Source organism: Solanum dulcamara, chromosome 11, assembly GCF_947179165.1.
Source record: "Solanum dulcamara chromosome 11, daSolDulc1.2, whole genome shotgun sequence".
In the NCBI taxonomy this organism is placed as follows: domain Eukaryota; kingdom Viridiplantae; phylum Streptophyta; class Magnoliopsida; order Solanales; family Solanaceae; genus Solanum; species Solanum dulcamara.
The window spans coordinates 22,706,817-22,719,639 of NC_077247.1; the positions used below are offsets into that span (position 1 = coordinate 22,706,817).

General features: G+C 33.9%; 1 protein-coding gene across 2 annotated transcripts; it reads left to right on the forward strand.

Annotated features, from left to right (window-relative positions):
• Positions 1–212: 212 nt before the first annotated feature.
• LOC129872906 (ferredoxin--NADP reductase, root-type isozyme, chloroplastic) lies at positions 213–6,200 on the forward strand. 2 transcript variants are annotated; one of them, XM_055947858.1, is made up of 5 exons: positions 213–507; positions 647–703; positions 3,689–4,015; positions 4,553–4,772; positions 5,541–6,200. In XM_055947858.1, the coding sequence occupies exons 1-5, from the start codon at positions 484–486 to the stop codon at positions 6,035–6,037; spliced, it is 1,125 nt and encodes a 374-aa protein (XP_055803833.1). In that variant the 5' UTR covers positions 213–483; the 3' UTR covers positions 6,038–6,200. The 2 variants fall into 2 exon arrangements, with proteins under 2 accessions (XP_055803833.1, XP_055803832.1); XM_055947857.1 differs by having other exon boundaries at positions 232–555.
• Positions 6,201–12,823: the final 6,623 nt, after the last annotated feature.

The window sequence follows — 12,823 nt, forward strand, 5'->3', positions numbered from 1 at the left end:
TAATTTTAATCATTCATAATTTTTGTTTTTTATGGTGCTGACACTTTTTGCTTCTCTTATTAGATATAGATAGATAATACATGTAATTAATTTTAATTATTTAAAAAATCTGATTTATGACACGTAGGAGTGTACCAAAAATAATATAATCCATCAGTTTTGAATATTTTAAAACTACTTGTAGTAAATGAAGCTTTTCGAAAACATGAAATAATATAATAGTCTCTACTTTTAAACAAGAAAAGAGCTATCAAAATTGAAATGGATCTGTGAAAAGCCATCAATTTGTCCTTTGCCCAACTCCAAAGGATCACTATAATCCCTCCCCCTATTGGCCTTGCCAAGTTCCCCATTTCTTCTTCCCAAGAAAACCCCCTATATATAAACCCTTCTCCATCTTTCTCCTTTCAGAGTTGATCTCCCTCCCTATACACATATTCATAGAATCACAGCCACAAGGAGATATAATCATTTGATCCGATCATGGCTCATTCAGCTATCTCTCAGGTCACTCCACTTCAATTTTCTTTATCTACTTCAAAAAAAGATTCGTTGGTACCCACTTTACATTTGTTGACTTCAAATTCTCTGTTATTGCTTTTGGTAATCATGGGTTTTAACGACGTTTTCTTGTATATATATGCAGGTGTCAGTTGCGGTTCCTCTCCAAACAGATTCCTCCTTTCGAAGATCTACGTTTAAGGTTCTTCAATATCTATAGTCATTGCTATTAGTTGTCAGTTCCTAACGCATGAACTCTACCTTGTTCTAAATAGTACTGAGGGAAAAAAGGGTTTGATATGTTTTTCTCGACAAAAAGAGAAAAAAAAAATTGTTTTGTATTTTTTACCAGTCGCTGTCATAGCTTGAGTTATTTGAGTTTGACATGTCCCAAAACTGTTTACTTCATGGATAATTCTATGATGTTGGACTAAGGTGTCTGAATGTGTTGTAAGTGAGCTCAATTACATGTTGAGTGGCCCAATTGGTGACTGTGACAGTCGATGTGCCTTCCCCTTTTTTTCCTTTTCTGTTTCTCTTTTATTCCTCTCCCGTCCACTTTCCTTCTTCCGATGCAAAATGCAATTGATCTTGATTAAAATTAGCATTAGGGCTATGTGCTAAATTTTGAAAGATTTAATGAAATGATATTTAGAATCAACTTATGAGCCTTGTACATTCAGGCTTGCTCAATCATCTCTTAACTAACGTTGTCATGTCTTCATGCTCGTCTACATAACAAGAAAAAATATTGATGGTTCTCTCTTCCCAAAGATCTAAATTAATCACAGCTGATATGCTTCATTTTGATCCCCATGCTCCTAGAATGCTAACCTTTTCTATCATGTAACAGTAATCGAGAATTTCATGACTAGTTCCTTCTGTATCTGAGCCTTGCTTTTTTCTTACTTTTTCCTCTTGAATCTAAGTCTAATAGTATGAAGAAGGCTTAAAACATAGTTTTCTCTCCCCAAAACTTGTAATGAAATCCCTTTGACACACCTTTAATTCATGAAAAAAGCTTTACACACCAAACCTTTCCAAATTTTATGTATAATACACACCAGTTTAGCTACATGGTACTCACATGTTCTATGCACAAAAGAAGTGAGTAAATGCAAATTTCTTTTGTCAGAAGCTTTACATGGATGCTACATGTCCATCTTTTAAATATATTCATTTATTTTGAGCCCTTTTCAATTTCTAAAATTGTTTTACACATGTAATACATAAAAGTTAAATTTCTCCACCTCATTCACCACCGGAACAACCATTTCTACTCTCCCAAATAACCTTCTTCTTGAATATTTCTCACGGGTACCTCATTCTTCACTTCTTTCTTTCCCTTTGCTTTTCTGTTGTTGGTCCCAACTTCTTAATTTCTTGACATTTCTCCTTCGTCCTCATTGTACACAGGTTGAGTATCTTAACTTTGTGAAAAGTTGCTTCAAAACCGGACACGAGTTTTTTGTTTTTAAAAGAGCGGATAAATGGTGTAAAAATCAGAGTGGTTTTTTGTCAATGTAAATGCTTGATCTAATTAATGAGAAACTAGACCTGCTAAAAAGATGAGCGAGGGACTGATCCAAGCACTTTGCTAGAAAAGAACGAATTTGACTTGTTTGAATTCGGCAAAGCTTGGGAAGAAAAATGGAGCTGGAAAAGGCGTCCAAGACAAGGATCGCTTTTTCCAAGGAAGAAGTATGCTATGAAGGTTGTGGGTGTGAAAATCTGCATTGGCCGGCGGTTGTGCAAGGGCTGCAGCTGTGGAGGAGTGTGATCTGACGAGCAAAACATGGCGCGTGAAAAATGCTTTGTTTTGTCTATCATGGGGTGAAATTGGTGTAAAAACTCCGTTTGTTTCTGTTAATGGCATTAACAAGAACCAGCCATGGGTTTTGTAGATTTAGGAAGGTTTTGGTATTTTGGAGTTTGCTTCTTGAGAATTGAGAGGTGGATAGAAGAGGAGATGAATAAGTTGTGTAAGAGAGACTAGTAGTCACAGGAATATTTTTCTCTTGGGGTCTTACTTTTTGAATTCTTGCAGTGAAGGACTGTAATTTTAAGTATATTTTTGAGTTAATGACATATGTCACGGCAACATTGGTGCTTGACACACACTTGTGGGGAAAAATGATCAAACATTGAAAAAGTGTGTAAAAGCTATGGTTGGAAAAAGGGTTGGTGTATAAAGCTTTTCCAGGGGTGTGTCAAAGGGATTTCATACAAATGTGGGCGGGTGGGTGGGTGGGGGGGAATATGTATTTTAAGCCAATGAAGAATACTCATTCGTTGGTGATTTCCAAGCACTCAATTCTTTTGTGGATATCAGCTTCTGTATAGCCTTATTCCTGAAATAATGCAGATGTCATGTGTTCCATAACTTTTGGCCCGTCTCTAAACTGTTAACTCGAGAACCACTTGAGAAAAAGTGGAGAGAGGAGTTTGTTTTCTCTCTATATCCCAGGATGCTTTTCTTTGATCAACACATCTTTGCTAAAGACTTGTTGTTTTCATATTCTAATTTGTACATGATCCAAAATAGGCAAATATCCTAAAGTTTCTTTCTTTATAAGTAACACACACTCTTCGTCTGCTTTGTGGTCTTGAATCATTTAGATGTCTCCAAGTAAGCACATTTGGTTTCCATTTCTGGGTCTTTTTGTTGCTAATATGTGTATTAATATATGTATCAGCATGAAAATATCCTATATTGGTGGCATACAGTTTTTAGATTCTCCTTGCTTAATTCTAGTGCATATATCTTTGTTCTAAGAACATGTTTTCCGTTTTCATCAGTAAAATAATTATTGACGGAGAATACAACATGTGCCAAGGTGAGTCATAGAAGTACATGGGCAGCAAGTACTTCAAGAAAAGGAACAAAACTAGAGAGATGAACTAAACCATAAAATGAATAAAGAACAAAAATCTTGTGAATTGAAGGACATTAGGAACTCTGATGACATACTTTATGAGGAAAGAAAAATAAATAGGATGTGATAGGCTGATAGCTACTTACATCGGTTGATATACACACACTTTGTTGAATAAGTGTTTCGTGATCTATGCAATCACATGTTGTCTGTTTCAATGATTGTTTGATAGTGATTTGACTACAGTAAAGAATACTATTTAGTAGTTAATGTTTTCAAATCCCCAATTGATATGCATTTCATTGTTACAGGCTACAAGTTTAACATTCAGTGATAAATCATGCATCTCTATGCCATCTATCGATCTAAAAGCATCACGATCCAGAAGCCAATACATTGTTTGCATGTCAGTGCAACAAGCTAGCAAAGCCAAGGTTTCAGTTTCACCTTTATCACTTGAAGATGCAAAAGAACCACCCTTGAATATCTACAAGCCCAAGGAACCATACACAGCGACAATTGTCTCTGTTGAAAGGATTGTAGGCCCAAAAGCTCCAGGGGAGACTTGTCATATTGTCATTGATCATGACGGCAACCTTCCTTACTGGGAAGGGCAAAGTTATGGTGTTGTTCCTCCTGTAAGTTCTGGCTTCATTTTCCCTATTATTTTTAATGCATTGAAAAGCTTGCTTATTTTGGCCTCTTTGAATAAATAGGACCAGTTATATAACATTTTTTGAATAAAATCCGTGTCCTCTTTGCTTTAAACACATCTCCATTAGGTGTACTCAGTTTGAAGGACAACCATGCTCATCGCTGTCACTAATAGGACATTTACCATCAATTCACTTGTTATCTTTACTACTTTTCTTTGTTGACATCCCAATAGACAGAAGGGACCCCAAAAATGTACTGGGTTACATCCAGTCTTAGCCCTGGCATGCTTGTATGTTAGCTTCTGCGTTTTAGATGTTTTGGTCATTGATATTGTTGACCTCCGACTATATTTGACTTGAACCTTTTGTAGTTTGGTCCCCTCTTTTCTGTTTCAAAAATTATAAAAAAGTGATATCGTGATGCTTTTATCCTTCTTTTTTATACCAAGCCTCAATATAAGCTTCGTATAATTTCTACATCCACCAGTCTTTCAGAGTCTCACTTTTAACTTCTTTCAGGGTGAAAACCCTAAGAAACCAGGGAGTCCTCACAATGTTCGCCTATATTCAATTGCATCCACCAGATATGGGGACTCCTTTGATGGGAAAACTGCCAGCTTGTGTGTCAGACGAGCTGTCTACTATGATCCTGAGACAGGAAAAGAAGACCCATCCAAAAATGGTGTTTGCAGTAACTTCCTATGCAATGCAAAGCCTGGTGACAAAGTGAAGATCACAGGTGAAATCCAAATAGTCCTTTTACAGATGTTATTCAAAGAAGACTTACATGCAAACACTACTTGTCTTCCATATATTGCATTCTCAATTTGTCACGTCTGATCACATCATTTGCTTTCTAGCTCAATGAGTAGGTTTTTCCAACATTTCAATAGAGAGGCAAAGAAATGATCTTTGAGGCAGCATACTGTTAAAAGTGGTCTTGTCAGCAGGAAATTATATTGTTCAGTTGACCCCTTAGGTTGTACAGCATAACAGATTGAAGATGTATGCCTTTTCCTTGTGTGCTTCAAATTGCCGGCTGATATGCATACTTTTTCTCCTAAGAGTGCATCAGTGCTTTGTCCCTCACTATCTCTTGAATCTTTTACCTTGCGATCTGATCACACGATGAATCCTTGAATGCCTATTTTGTACAACTAATGATTTCCTTGCTATTATTAATAAAGGAAGTAAATTTTGCCTTATGTTGGTCTGTTGTATGCCCCTTCTATATTTGGATTTGGCATTACTAACCCATTTAATTACAAACTTCCCAATAAAGAATTTCTATACTCAATGGTCTTCCTACACTGTCACCTTTTTCCTCTAAATTCTAACCGCGCTTCTAATTTCTAAATAAGATACCCTACTGAGAATTAAGTGTGATGATGCTTTGCAATTAAATAGGCTATTTCATGTGGCTCTTAGATTCTTATAATTTGTTGGTGGGTTGCATATTTATTGGTGAAACACTTTGAGATTCAGTTTTCTTTGGATGTTCTCACAGGTCCTTCTGGTAAGATAATGCTTCTACCTGAAGATAATCCAAATGCCACACACATCATGATTGGAACTGGAACTGGTGTGGCTCCCTTCAGAGGCTACCTTCGTCGTATGTTCATGGAGTCGGTTCCAATCAAGTTTAATGGCCTTGCTTGGCTTTTCCTTGGGGTTGCAAACACTGACAGCCTTCTATACGACGATGAGTTCATCAAGTATCTCAGTGACTACCCAGGTAATTTCAGATATGACCGTGCTCTTAGCCGAGAACAAAAGAACAATAAAGGGGGGAAGATGTATGTTCAGGATAAAATTGAAGAATACAGCGACGAGATCTTCAAACTGCTGGATGAAGGGGCCCACATCTATTTCTGTGGGTTGAAGGGTATGATGCCCGGAATCCAGGATACCCTTAAGAGGGTTGCTGAGGAGAGAGGTGAGAGCTGGGAGCAGAAGCTTTCACAACTCAAAAAGAACAAGCAATGGCATGTTGAAGTCTACTAATTAGGAAATGTTAATTGTTGCATTTGTTTGTGATTGTTCATTGTTGTCAACTGAACTTATCAAGCAGTTTAGATGATACATTGTATTGCTAGTTGACATACAAATTGTTCTTGTTGCAAGGAAATGAAATAATAACTGTTGGTACTTGAGGCAGTTTACCTTGCATTGTGTGTATTTCTTTTGAAATGTCTTTGCTTGGCATTTTCGTGGGGAAAGCTGTTCTATTGCACTTGAAGTTGGTATGTGAGTTGCTTGTTTTTGCATGTATTTCTGCAAATGCTGGTGTTAATCTATTGTAGTTGGATTGAAAACCAGGAGAGGGACTAAGATGTTACTGGCTTATGTTATCCTCAGAAATGAGGATATGCATTTGGTAAAAGTTAAAAGGGAAAAGGGTCAAAAATGTTCTTAAACTATTTGAAATGAATAAAAATGTCATCTGTTTATAGTTTGGTCTAAAAATGTCCTTACCGTCCATACTTTGATCTATAAATGCCTTTATTGTTATTTAATGGGTCAAAAATGCCCTTTTTTAAATAAATATATTATTTATTTAATTTTTTACACACTTTTTTCCTAATAATATTTCTTTTATTAGCAAATTTTTATTCTACTTCAATTAGAAAAAAATTAAAATATTTTTTATTTTATTATAATTATTTTTTTTCGTTATTTGAATAAAAATTAATGATGGATTTATTATGATCTTATATATGACATATTATTCATTAAAACTTAGAGTACATGAAATTATTGTATTTTATTGATAAACTAAGATTACGAATGATAAAATAGTTTCCTACATTTTTATTACTTAAAGTGGTTTGAAAAGAAAGAAAACAAGAATAGAGTTATTTAAAAGTAATATTTTATAAGGAACAAGATTTGTTTTTAAAATATATATATATATATATATATATTCGGCAAAGGGCATTTTTGACCCATTTTGTAATAATAGGGGCATTTTTGACCCATTAAATAATAATAAGGGCATTTCTGGACCAAAATATTGACGGTGAAGGCATTTTTGGACTAAATTATAAATGGAGGATATTTTTGTTCATTTCAAATAGTTTAGGGATATTTTTGACCCGTGAGGTACCTGTTAAGCAATACAAACTTTGCTTATTTTGTGTTATTGGTTCACTTGAAGGGAGGAAAATGTTCCAATTTATTCATGTGGTCAATATTTGGAGGAATACTTTTTTTGATAAAACAAGTTAAAAATGAGAAAAAAAGGAGTATGTTATGAAGTAAATTAACTTTATAAAATAAGGTGAGAATAAGAAGGAAAAATAGAAGACGGAGAGAGAGTTGAGAGAATTGAGAAAGCAGTGTAGATTTTCCTTATCAGTGTGTATTCTTACATTGCAAGTGATGACTTATTTATAGCCAAAAAAAGATGAAGTAAAATACCACTTAAATTAAACAAATATTTCAAGTGGACAATCCACACAAATAATTCAAGTGGACAATACACAAATATTTCAAGTGGACAATCTATTAGTCCATTTGTTCTTTAACACTCCCCCTTGGATATTCGCGTGAAATGTGTCTTAAAATTTTTCTTTACAAGAAATAATATACATAGTTATTCTGAACATCCATGGATGTTGTGCCTCGTTAAAACCTTACTAGGAAAAACCCAGTAGAAAAAAGCCTGGTGAAGGAAAAAGAGTACACACATCTGGTAATACGCCTTGAGTGCTGCCTTATTAAAAACCTTATCAGGAAAAACCAATGGGATAAAACCTTGACTAAGGGAAAAAGAGTACAGCGCGTATTTTGCTCCCCCTGATGAAAACATCACTTAACATCTCGAAGACGACGCATTCTAATTTTGTATCTCATTTTCTCAAAGGTTAAAGTCGGCAATGCCTTGGTAAACATATCTGCTAAATTGTCACTTGAACGAACTTGTTGGACATCTATTTCACCCTTCTTTTGAAAATCATGAGTGAAAAAGAATTTTGGTGAAATATGTTTTGTTCTGTCTCCTTTGATGTATCCTCCCTTCAGTTGAGCTATACATGCAGCATTATCTTCATACAATATTGTTGGAGCGTCTTTTATCAAAGAAAGGCCACATGTTTCTTAAATGTGTTGAGTTATTAATCTTAACCAAACACATTCTCGAGTTGATTCATGAATGACTATTATCTCTGCATGATTTGAGGAAGTGGCAATCATAGTTTGCTTTGTTGAACGCCATGATATAACTGTACTACCACATGTAAATAAATAGCCTATTTGCGACCGACCTTTATGAGGATCAGATAAATATCCCGCATCTGCGTAATCGATCAATTGTGACATGAAATCATTTGAGTAAAACAATCCATATCAATGGTACCTCGAAGGTATCTGAATATATGCTTAATTCCATTCCAGTGTTTTCGTGTTGGAGAAGAACTAAATCTTGCTAACAAGTTTACTGAGAAAGCTATATCTGGTCTAAAATTGTTTGCAAGATACGTTAATGCACCAATTGCACTAAGGTATGGTATTTCAGCACCAATAAGTTCTTCATCATTTTCATGAGGTCGAAATGGATCTGTATTAATATCAAGAGATCTCACAACTAATGGGGTACTCCATGGATGTGCTTTATCCATATAAAACCTTTTAAAAATATTTTCAGTATATGTTGACTGATGGACAAATATTCCATTTGTAAAATGTTCAATTTCTAGATCAAGACAAAATTTTGTCTTTCCAAGGTCTTTCATTTCAAACTCCTTTTTCAGATATTTTACTGCCTTTGAAAGTTCTTCCGGAGTTTCAATAATATTCAAATCATCAACATATACTGTTATTATGACAAATTCAAATCCATACCTTCTCATAAAGACACAAGGGCAAATTGAATCCTTTTTATATTCTTCTTTTAGCAAATATTCGCTAAGACGATTATACCACATTCACCCTGATTGTTTTAACCCGTACAAGGATTTCTGAAGCTTTATTGAGCAATTTTTTTGAGAATCCTTGTATGCTTCAAACACTTTGAACCCTTCGAAAATTTTCATAAAAATATCGTGGTCCAATGAGCCATATAAATAAGCAGTGACCACGTCCATTAAGTGCATTTCAAGCTTTTCATGAATTGCCAAATTCAATAGATACCTGAAGGTAATTACATCCACCACAGGAGAATATGTTTTCATATAGTCAATGCCAGGTCTTTGCGAAAAACCTTGGGCTACAAATCGTGTTTTATATCTTACGACTTCACCCTTTTTATTTCGTTTACGCACAAAAACCCATTTGTGACCTACTGGCTTGACACCTTCAGGTGTTCGGATTATTGATTCGAAATCTTCATGTTTTTCAAGTGAAGCTAACTCTGCTTCTATTGCATACTTCCAATTTGGCCAATCATTTCTCTGTCTGTATTCATCGATAGATTTTGGTTCAAGATCCTTATCTTGTTGCATTATTTCAATGGCAACATTATAAGCAAAAATATTATCGACCACAATATCATTTCGGTTCCACCGTTTTCCTGTCGAGACATAACTTATTGAGATTTATTCATTCTCATTATTTTTAGGTACTTGGACCTCCTTGATAGTATTACCATTTGTTGTGTCTCTGGGCTCTTCTTGAGCACTTGCCTCCAAATTATGTTCATCTTGATCATTTATTCCTTTTCTTTTTTGAGGATTTTTGTCTTTGGAACCAATTGGTCTTCCACGTTTTAAGCGTGTCCTAGACTTATTTGCCTGAACAAGTTGTCCTATCGGGACATCAACTCGAACTTGAGCATTAGCAGTTGGGATATGCGATTTAGTAACCCATGGAAGGTTAGTAAATGCATCTGGCAGTTGATTTTTAATATTCTGCAAATAAATCATCTTTTGAACTTCTTGCTCACATTGATTTGTTCGAGGATCTAAATGAGATAGTGACAATGAATTCCAATCTATCTCATTTTTCAACAGCTTATGTTCTCCCCCTAATGTTGGGTATACTGATTCATCAAAATGACAATCAGCGAATCTTGCCGTAAATAAATCTCCAGTCATAGGTTTCAAATATTTTATAATAGAAGGAGATTTATGCCCAACATATATTCTCAACCTTTTTTGGGACCCATCTTTGTGCGGTGCGATAGAGCAATTGGAACATATACCGTACACCCAAATATTCTAAGATGGGATATATTTGGCTCCCTTCCAAAAGCCAACTGTAATGGGGAAAATTCATGATAATTTGTTGGCCTTATGCGCACAAGTGCTGCTGCATGCAAAATAGCATGCCCCCATACTGAAAGAGGAAGTTTTGTCCTCATTAGCAATGGTCTAGCTATCAATTGGAGGCATTTAATCAATGATTCTGCTAGACCATTTTGAGTATGGACATAAGCGACCGGATGCTCAACTTTTATTCTAATCGACATACAATAATCATTAAATGATTGAGATGTAAATTCACCAGCATTATCAAGACGAATTGTTTCTATTGCATAATCTGGAAATTGTGCTCTTAACCTTATAATTTGAGCTAACAATCTCGCAAAAGCCATGTTGCGAGTTGATAATAAGCACACATGTGACCATCTTGTAGATGCATCTATCAAGACCATATAATATTTAAATGGTCCAAATGAAGGGTGAATTAGCCCACATATATCACCCTGTATACGTTTCAAAAACGCAGGGGATTCAATCTCAACCTTAGTTGTTGATGGTTTGATAATCAGTTTTCCTTAGGAACAAGCAACACAAGGGAATTCCTTAGATTGGAGAATTTTTTGATTCTTCAAAGCGTGTCCATGTGAATTCTCAATAATTTTGCGCATCATATTATAACCGAAATGGCCCAACTGGTCATGCCAAATGATAAAATTATTAGAATCAGTAAATCTTTTATTTACAATGGTATGTGATTCAACAGTACCAAATTTGTATGGTACAACCCAAAAGAAAGTGCAGGTAATTTTTCGTGCACAATTTTCTTCTCCGTATTTATTATAGTAATATAAAGGTATTCAATCTTTCCTTCATTTGCAGTCTCAATATGATAGCCATTTTGGCGAATAACCTTGAAACTTAACAAGTTTCTTTGAGACTTACTACAATACAATGCATTATCAATTATCAATATCGTTCCTCCAGGTAGTAATAAGACCGCTTTTCCAGAGCCTTCAATCAATTTTGTACTATCAGATATTGTATTGACATAGGCCTTTTTCATAATTAAATGACAGAAATATCTCTTTTCTTTTAATATTGTATGAGTTGTGGCACTATCCAAAAGACACATTTCTCCATTACTCATCTTGAATCCAATTGAAGACTTGAGAAATTTATTTATCTTCATAAAATAAAAATGTATTATAAGAAATAAAATAAGTAACAATATTGCTAGAAAAACATAAGTCCCTTTTTTTTCTTCTTAAAAGTTAAATTATGATAATTTTGAATTTAAAAAATTATATGATTCAATTATGATGAATGTTACAATAATTTAGTTTATGGAATTATATTGTAATGAAGCTATAACACAGAAAAATGATTGATAATATGAACCTAACGTACCAAATTATTAGAATAAGAATTAACAAACTGAGGTGTGACACGTTAATAATAAATATAATTTTATATAAATTAATAATTTACTAGTGAATTAGTTTAATGAACTTAGAATTCAAAATGTTTATGGCAAAATATACTTATTAACCTTAAATAAATATTATACATAAGTATTAAAAATAAATATAAAATAAATAAAATTATAAAATATTAATATAATATTATTCATCATGTATAGATAATTTGTTTATTGGCAAAAATAATACAATCATTATATAATATTAATGTCTAAAATATTAACAAGAATAAACAATTAGTATAATGACATTAAATAAAGCAAATATTATTGTTTAGTAACAATATGCTATTAAGATTAAATAATAGCACACCAATAGTAATTAATTATAAAATTATAAAATAGCATAATGTAATAAACAATATACAATTATCATAAAAATGTGGCCCTGATTTATTTATTTTTAATTTTTTTTTCAAATACATAAACGTAAAAACACGATAATTCAAAATACATAAAACTGACAACATATTGAAAAACATGAAATTAAACATCAATTAAGATTCTTAAAAAATCTTCAACCTCTAAATGAGTAATATCATTGAGGTCATTAAAATCATCATCCCTCAAAGTCAGATTTGCTTCAATATTATCATTATGCAAAGGCCTTGCCTCAAATTATTTTCGAACGCCAAGTGTAACTCTATCCAAGCATTAGAAGAAGAGACACCACCTCTATTTACCTTTTTTTTGAAAGAATTTTGATAAAGTCTTACAAAATGCTCAGGCGTCTGACATTCATTTTTTCAGTGGTCTTTCATGCCACAACGATGACAGTTACTTCTTGAAGGGCCATTTTGAGAACTGATATTGTTCTCCCTTTTATGTTGACCCCACCACGATGATTATTATATCGTCTTCTTTCATTGCCACGTCCACGTACATTATTGTACTCATGATTTTTATTTTGTTTTTTTTCAGACTGGCCATGTGCTTTTACCATATTTACCTCCGATAATGGAGCAGTTCCAGTGGGACGGGCTTCATGATTTTTCATTAAAAGGGCATTATGTTGCTCAGCCACCAGAAGGCATGAGATCAATTCAAAGTATTTTTTAAAACTCTTTTTATGGTATTGCTGCTGTAATATTACATTAGAGGCATGAAAAATAGTTAGTGTCTTTTCTAACATGTCCTCATCATTTATAGTTTCCCCACATAATTTTAATTGGG